At 44.8% G+C, this 8,956-nt stretch overlaps 1 protein-coding gene across 1 annotated transcript; it reads left to right on the top strand.

Moving 5' to 3' along the window:
- Positions 1-339: 339 nt before the first annotated feature.
- On the top strand, positions 340-8,674 carry ADAMTS1 (ADAM metallopeptidase with thrombospondin type 1 motif 1). Its single transcript, XM_007943503.2, has 9 exons — positions 340-1,039; positions 2,676-3,022; positions 3,261-3,393; positions 3,975-4,142; positions 4,580-4,866; positions 5,145-5,331; positions 5,441-5,616; positions 7,651-7,826; positions 7,975-8,674. Exons 1-9 carry the CDS (start codon positions 367-369, stop codon positions 8,672-8,674), a joined length of 2,847 nt encoding a protein of 948 aa, XP_007941694.1. The 5' UTR covers positions 340-366.
- Positions 8,675-8,956: the final 282 nt, after the last annotated feature.

Genomic DNA, 8,956 nt, shown 5'->3' with positions numbered 1-8,956 from the left:
ACCGATCTTCGCGCGGTACTCTGCCCCGGGACACTTCTTGTCCCTACGGCAGCCACCCCGCCAGCGCCCGCCTCACTGTGCCTCCAACTCTGCGCTGGAAGAAAAACTTCCCGCGCGCCGGCGGAGCTGCAGCGCTTCCTCCTAAGTGACTCCAGGAGCTCCGGCTGCAGCCAGGTCCGCGCGCAATTTCAAAAAATAATAGTAATTGCTAACTTTAGTAATCCAGAGCGAGGCCAGCGAGGCTTTGAGCTCCCTGCCCGAACAATAGCCCCCTCGCTCTGTGTGCTGCAGCGCGCGGAATCTCTCGAGTTCGAATAACTGAGAACAGCCCTCGCGGGGTTCCGAAGGCGAGCGCCAGGCGGCGACATGGGGAACGCGGAGCTGGCTCAGTGGCCCCGGAACTTGCGGCCCGTGCCCGCGTTGCTGCTGCTTGCTACCGCAGCTGCGCTGCTGGCCATGCCGGGCGCGCGCGGGCGCCCAGCTGAAGAGGACGAAGAGTTGGTGCTGCCGGCGCTGGAGCGCGCCACCGGACACGAGACCACGCGCCTTAGCCTGGATGCCTTTGGTCGGCGGCTGCTCTTGGAGCTGCAGCCAGACCGCGGCTTTCTGGCGCCCGGCTTCACTTTTCAGACCGTGGGGCGTAGAACAGGGCCCGAGGTGGTGCACCCGGACTCGGTCGGCGACCTGGCACATTGCTTCTACTCCGGTACCGTGAACGGTGACCCTGGCTCAGCCGCCGCCCTCAGCCTCTGCGAGGGCGTGCGCGGCGCCTTCTACCTGCAGGGCGAGGAGTTCTTCATTCAGCCTGCGCCCGCCGCGGCCACTGTGCGCCTAGCCCCCGCGGCTGCCGTGGAGGAGCAGCCGCAGCAGCCACAGTTCCATCTATTGAGAAGGAGGCGGCGGGGCGGCGGCGGCGCCAAGTGTGGGGTCATGGACGACGAAACCCTATCCCCGAGGCGCGCAGGGCCCGAGGGCGAGGACCCCGGGGCTCAGTGGCCGCAGCAAGACCAAGAGCCACAGCGCTTCGAACAGCCAACAGGTACCAGCCCGAGAAGACTTTTTCTCACTTTCCTTTCCTTTTACCCCTCTCCCCAAGTTCTCCATCCTAAGCAACTTGAGAGTAGATTCCTGATCGCTGGGATGGGTATGTCTGGGGACAGCACGGAAACCTAGAGTGCAGGGATGTAGCTTGAGTTTCAAGTTGGTAAACTTGAGTGACTTACTGAATCCTGCTTTAAAAACAAAACAAAACAAAACAAAACAAAAACACCGTAATTCCGTTTGCCTGAATAATGAATGATCATGAAAAGACAGACAAATCTATGATTTTCTGCAGACTAGGGTGAAAACTTTCGACATGGAAGGGAGAACTTAGTAACCCTATTCTTTCCACCTTAATGGAGTGCCTTAGTCGAGTGTGAATGAGGGACGTCTTTCCATCCTTATTAATTTGTTTTTAACTCTTGTGTCTGTGCTGTTTGGTCCAGTTGTAACTTTTTGTGGGTTTTGTAACCGCTGCCTGGGCTTGCACCCTGCGCCCAGAGAAGGGCGGATTTGGAGAAGGATGGGGAGCTAGGTGACACGGTAAGGTGCAGCCCGCAGTCCTGGTCAGCTCCTTTATGATCACTATACTGCCAGCCTCTGCCCCCTCCTCACTTCCTTAAGAGGCTGACACTGACCCACTGGCTGAGGCGAGGCCCCTTCATAGAACCTGCTTGGGAGGTCTTCGCCCAGCTTGCCCCGCCTCTCCGCGCCTTCTACCCCCGCCCCCCAATTTGCTCTCCCTCTGGTGGAGGTGATTCTGCTCTCCATAGCTTTCGAGGGTAGATCTTCGCTGATTGTTCTGGGTACACCTGCCCTTGACTTTGTAGGCTTTGCTTACTGCCCACCTCTAATCTAAATTCTATCACTTTAGTGTCTTTCTTCTTTTACGTTTCTCACGGGTCGTTAGAATTCTCCTTTTCCCCTGCACGTCTGCTTCTTGACGCAGGTTGTTTTTTTTTTTTTTCCCTTCCTCACAGCCCAGTTTAGAACTTAATAGGGGACTGAGTCTCTATCAGGAGTCACAGGGCCCTTTCCTAGATTAGTAGCTTATTTCTCCGGGGCAGTGGAGTGAGGCAATAGGCTGACAGGCTGAGTGGGTGGTCCTTATGCCTGGAGTTGGCTTGAGCACACCCCCAGGGACCCTTGGAACAAGAGCACCGAGCAGATTCCTTCAGGCCCTGCCCCTTGGCTACTGCCCCAGCCCTGCCCAGGGCTTTCCACGTGGAGCCTGATGATCTCATTAGGATTGAGTCGTGGCCTGTGAAAGAGTGACTCAGGCCTCTCTGCCGGCTGCTCTTGCTCCAAGTTTTTACTACAGCTGGGGAGGATAATGTTCATACTGCCTTGTTCAGATTGGAGGATTTAAAAAATGGACAAAAAACAGATCCCGGAAAATATAGTCTGACCATTCAAGGGAGCACCAGGCTTCATTATTTAAAGTAAGGAGAAAGCTTAAAAAATAACATTTCCAAATTTTAGAAAAGAGATGCAAATATTTTTATTCCTGTTGTTCCAGGTATATTTTTGTTTTGTTTATTTGCATTGACTGGGTAGGCTTTCCTTATATACTCTCTGAAGGTAACTATTCTTGGATAGCCCATGAGCAAATGATGTTCCTTGTTTCTTTACAGGAAATGGAAGCATAAGAAAGAAGCGTTTTGTATCCAGCCCCCGCTATGTGGAAACCATGCTTGTGGCTGACCAATCAATGGCGGAGTTCCATGGTAGTGGCCTTAAGCACTACCTTCTCACCTTGTTCTCTGTGGCGTCCAGGTTGTACAAACACCCTAGCATTCGGAATTCAATTAGCTTGGTCGTGGTAAAGATCTTGGTCATCTATGAGGAACAGAAAGGGCCAGAAGTGACCTCTAATGCTGCTCTCACACTGCGAAACTTCTGCAATTGGCAGAAGCAGCACAACCCACCCAGTGACCGGGATCCTGAGCACTATGACACAGCGATTCTTTTCACCAGGCAGGTGAGCAGGAAGACGGTAACATTAAGTTATAATCATCTTGGGAATCTGTCTTGTAATAAATAAATCTTTATAGAATTGTCACCAGTGTTTTTGTACTGTGTCAGTTCTACAAAGTCCTCCTACAGGACAACTAAATGAACATAGATGCTTCAAAACATGTGAAGACACCTGTCAAATGATAGACCTCATGGCTCAAGCTGTATCCCTATTAATAAGAATGCCCCTTTGTTCCTCCTAGGATCTGTGTGGTGCCCAAACATGTGACACTCTAGGGATGGCTGATGTTGGAACTATGTGTGATCCCAGCAGAAGTTGCTCTGTCATAGAAGATGATGGTTTACAAGCTGCCTTCACCACAGCTCATGAATTAGGTAAGTTTGTTTTATAGTAAGACTGAAGCTCAATTGATACGTTTGAACTAATACACAAATATATTAATTTAAGAGGGAGAGTCTGAATGTAATACATTGGCTTTTTGAGGCGCCAAGCTTTCTTAGAAACTTTAAAAAATATTTTCTACCCAATTTAAAACAATCTCATCTTATTATAATAGAAAATAAAATAGAAGCTGTGGACATTTGGAGGAGCCCAGTGGTTAAGCACTCGACTGTTACCCAAAAGGTTGATAGTTCAAACCCACCAGCCGCTCCATGAGAGAAAGATGTGGCAGAAAGATGTATAGCCTTAGAAACTTTATGGGGCAGTTCTATTCTGTCCTATAGAGTCACTATGAGTCAGAATCACTGATACTGGACAATGGGATTGGATTTTGTTTTATTGTTTATAGACATTTGGAAATTACATGTTCCTTTATGTCCTGTGAATAGTAGCCATTGTCTCCAAAAATAAATGTCTTCCTCTAGTATATCACTTTAAGAGTAATCTCTGCTGGAGAAAAAAAAAATGCTGGGAACAACCTATATTTTAATATAGGTTTTGAATTGCTTCTTAGGTCACGTGTTTAACATGCCACATGATGATGCAAAACAGTGTGCCAGCATTAATGGTGTGAAACAAGATTCCCACATGATGGCATCAATGCTCTCTAACCTGGACCGCAGCCAGCCTTGGTCTCCCTGCAGTGCCCACATGATTACATCATTTCTGGATAATGGTCATGGTAAGATACTCAAGCTGCTCTTTAAAGATGACATCTCAGCTTCCAAGTGTAGGATTCTAGTTAAATTACCTCTTTTCATTCCTTTTTTTAATTTTTTTTATTTTAACACCTTCAAAATTGTCAGTGCCAAGACTGTTATTTTTTACATCTTATTTCCCAAAAAAATGTGTTTCTGGGTGAATAGGTCCCAAAGGAGATTAATTCAAATTTTAAGGAGAACAATAATTTCTTGTCATTATTAATATAAAAATACCCCATTCATGATAAAATATTGTTAAAAATTTTTGTTTTTTGCAGCACTGTGCTCAAAAGCTCTGGTTTTTAAGTCACTTCGATTTACATCATCTCACTTGATAAGTCTTCTCTGAAAACACGATCTACCCCTTGAATTCTTTCATTAATTATTTATTCATGGCTGGCTGGCATTTTCTTTGCAGGGGAATGTTTGATGGACAAGCCCCAGAGTACCATACAGCTACCCTCTGATCTCCCGGGGACCTTGTATGATGCCAACCGGCAGTGCCAGTTTACTTTTGGGGAGGAATCCAAGCACTGCCCTGACGCAGCCAGCACGTGCACGACACTATGGTGCACTGGCACCTCCGGCGGCCTACTGGTGTGCCAAACCAAACATTTTCCTTGGGCAGATGGGACCAGCTGTGAAGAAGGAAAGTGGTGTGTTGCTGGCAAGTGTGTGAACAAGACCGACAGGAAGCATTTTGATGTGAGTTTTTCTATTGACACATATTCATGCTCCTTTAAATGTTGGAATTGGACAGAACAACCTTTCCAGAAAAAAAAAAAAAAAAACATGCCACAGCGTCAATTCCAACTTACGATGACTCTATATGTTTCAAAGTAGAACTGTGCTCCAAAATGATGCTAAAATATTTGATAGCAAGTGCTGTCTGACTGAAATGTGAGATAGGTCATTTTTTAATTTTGTAATTGATTCTGTGTCCCCTATTTTTTCTAACGGTGGTTGTTTGTGTTCACATTTAGACTCCTGTTCACGGAAGCTGGGGGCAATGGGGGCCCTGGGGAGACTGTTCAAGGACCTGTGGTGGAGGAGTCCAGTATACAATGAGGGAATGTGACAACCCAGTCCCAAAGAATGGAGGGAAGTACTGTGAAGGCAAGAGAGTGCGTTATCGGTCCTGCAACATTGAGGACTGTCCAGACAATAATGGTGCGTAGAAATTGACCCAACTTTGAGAAGTGGGTAAAAATGATGTGCCCAAAAACAGGCAGTTAAAGGTTAGGAACTGATAATGTCATCCTATCAATTTTCTTTCCAGGAAAAACTTTCAGAGAGGAACAATGTGAAGCACACAATGACTTTTCCAAAGCTTCTTTTGGGAGCGGGCCTGCAGTGGAGTGGACTCCCAAGTATGCCGGCGTTTCCCCAAAGGACAGGTGCAAGCTCATCTGTCAAGCCAAAGGCATTGGCTACTTCTTTGTTTTGCAGCCTAAGGTAGTTACATTTATGCTTACTATCTATCTGCAAACCAAGGCCTTGACTTGCCACCTTTTCAGTCAACCTTTGATATGCTGTCTTTAATTTATATATGAACTTATGTTCAGTTTCAAATTAGCAACTGACTGCTTTGAGTGATGTTGCTTTCCATTATGAAAGAAATTTGAATTAATTCAGCATTTGTAATTTTCCAAATGCTTATTATTACTTTGATAAATGAAGTAAAGGAGCCTTGATGGCATAGCAACTAAGGTCTCAGCTACTAACTGAAAGGTTGGTGATTTGAGCATACCCAGCAGCTCTATGGGAGGAAGACCTGGCAATCTTCCCCATAAAAATTACAGCCAAAAAAACCTTATAGGACAGTTATACTCTGTCACATGGAGACACTATGTGTCAGAATCAACTTGATGGCACCTAACAACAATATGCAAGGAAAAGCTCTTTGAAAAATTTAGTGCTTCTCTGTATAACTAAACCAAAACCAAACTCACTGCCATCGAGTTGATTCCAACTCACAGCGACCCCCATTGGGTTTCCGAGGAGGTAAATCTTTAGGGAAGTAGATTGCCCAATCTTCTTCTGCAGAGCTAGGTTTCACATTACAGCTCATGGTTAGATAAATTATGTATGAACAAAGCAGCTGGTACTCTTAGAAAATAGTTTAAGCGTATTCCACAGTATTTGTAACTAGATGACTAACAGTATCATGTGCAAATGGACTTATTAAAAATGGCAATCTGGGAATTGATACTTAAGTTTGAGAGCCTATATAAAATAGTAGAAGCATCATATAAATTGCTGGGTTTTTTTAGGGAGAGAGGTTAGAGCTGTTCTTGAGGTAGAAAGTGTAATTCAGTTTGACTGAGATTATCGTGTGTTATCAGCACTGTGGGCTATGAAAATATTCCAAAGTTGCAGATGGTAGCATTCCACAAGTGATGTGTTAAATACCTACTTTTGCCTGCTGTTATTCCAGGCACTTAGGATACGGAAGTAAACAAATAGACAAAAAACTCTGCTTTCATTGACCTTAGCTAAAGAGAAGATAAGAGCAATAAACAAATAATAAAGCAATAGACAAATTTTTTCAGATGTCTAAGTGCTAAGGAGCTCTGGTAGCATAGTGCCAAGGCACTTGACTGCTAACCAGAAGGCTGGTGGTTCAAACCCACCAGCCACTCCTCAGAAGGAAGATGGGGCAATCTACGTCCATAGTGATACTGCCTCAGAAACCCAAGGAGGGGTCGCTATGAGTCAGGTCTGACTCCATGGCACATAACAACCACAACAATAAGTGCTATGGAGTCCTTGGATTGCGCATATGGTTAACACATTTGGAGACTAACTAAAAAGTTGAATATTCGAGTTCTTCTAGAGGTGCCTCGGAAGAAAGGCCTAGTGATCTACTTTCTGAAAGAATCAGCCATTGAAAACCCTAACTGAGCCCAGTTCTCTTTTGACACACATAGCGTTGTTGTGAGTCAGAAGCAACCCAATGACAACTGGTGATGGTGGATGATTAAAGAAAAAAACCAAACTCATTGCCATCAAGTAGATTCTGACTCATAGCGATCCGCATTGGGTTTTCAAAGCTGGCTGTAAATCTTTATGGAAGTAGATTACCTCATCTTCCTCCCACAGAGCAGCAAGTAGGTTTGAACCGCCAACTTTGGAAATAGCCAAATGCCTTATCCACTATGCCACCAGAGCTCTTTAGGATAAGAACTATAGTCATAAGTCAGAAGAGTATGCTGTGTTTGTTGTCGTTATGTGCCACTGAGTCGGACCCGACTTATAGCGATCCCTCCTTGAGTTTCTAAGGCAGTATCACTATGGAAGTAGGTTGCCCAACCTTCCTTCCAAGGAGTGGCTGGTGGGTTTGAACCTCTATGTTTAGGGACTGCTATTTTAATTAGGATAGTCAAGAAACTAATGAAGACAACTAATGCAGAAAAGTTTCTTAGTTGTTATTGCATCATCTCTTTCCCTTGTTAATGTGTAACACCAGACACATGTTTTTTTTTCCAGGTTGTAGATGGTACTCCATGTAGCCCAGATTCCACTTCTGTCTGTGTGCAAGGACAATGTGTAAAAGCTGGTTGCGATCGTATCATAGACTCCAAGAAGAAATTTGATAAATGTGGTATTTGTGGAGGAAATGGATCTACTTGTAAGAAAATATCAGGATCAGTTACTAGTGCAAAGTAAGTTTAAAAATTATTTACTTTCAAAGACCTTACAATTTAGTTCCAACATTTTAGGTCTGGTAAAAAACACATTGTAAACTATTGTCTTTATGAATCATTATCTAATGAATGAGAGCTTATTTGATCTGTATTTCATTCTTTGCAGACCTGGATATCATGACATTGTCACAATTCCGACTGGAGCCACAAACATTGAAGTGAAACAGCGGACTCAGAGAGGATCCAGAAATAATGGAAGCTTTCTTGCCATCAAAGCTGCTGATGGCACATATATCCTTAATGGTGACTTTACTTTGTCCACTTTAGAGCAAGACATTACATACAAAGGTAGTGTCTTGAGGTACAGTGGCTCCTCTGCAGTGTTGGAAAGAATTCTCAGCTTTAGCCCACTCAAGGAACCCTTAACCATCCAGGTCCTTACTGTGGGCAATGCCCTTCGACCTAAAATTAAATACACTTACTTTGTGAAGAAGAAGAAGGAATCTTTCAATGCTATCCCTACCTTCTCAGAATGGGTCATTGAAGAGTGGGGCGAATGTTCCAAGTCATGTGGATCAGGGTGGCAGCGAAGACTGGTGGAATGCAGAGACATTAATGGGCAGCTGGCTTCAGAGTGTGCCAAGGAAGTGAAGCCAGCCAACACCAGGCCCTGTGCAGATGTACCCTGTCCCCACTGGCAGCTGGGGGAGTGGTCCCCATGTTCTAAGACTTGTGGGAAGGGTTACAAAAAGAGAACCTTGAAGTGTGTGTCCCATGATGGGGGGGTGTTGGCCAATGAGAGCTGCGATTCTTTAAAGAAACCTAAACATTACATAGACTTTTGCACAATGGCAGAATGCAGTTAAACAGTGTCATTGATGAGGGAAAAGCAAAGTGTGGAAGGGCTGATGCACTGAGATCGAGAAGGCTAGAGGACTCAATGTACCTTGCAGGTCATCAGTGAGGAGTGTCAATGAGATTGGAAGTAGAAAGAAAAGAAGTTAGATCATATGAATAGCCTGCCACTTACAATTTTGATGGGATAGTTAATGACGGTTATTAGAAGATGATAAAGCCCCAGGGCATTATTATTTATTTTGTTATATCTATTACAAGTTTTAAAAATTATTGCAAAAATAAGTTTAAAG

Source organism: Orycteropus afer, unplaced genomic scaffold (genome assembly GCF_000298275.1).
Source record: "Orycteropus afer afer isolate SDZICR_OR568_19922 unplaced genomic scaffold, OryAfe1.0 scaffold00108, whole genome shotgun sequence".
Lineage (NCBI taxonomy): Eukaryota > Metazoa > Chordata > Mammalia > Tubulidentata > Orycteropodidae > Orycteropus > Orycteropus afer.
Note: the sequence above shows the minus strand (reverse complement) of the source record. Positions and strands in the feature narration are given on the sequence as shown.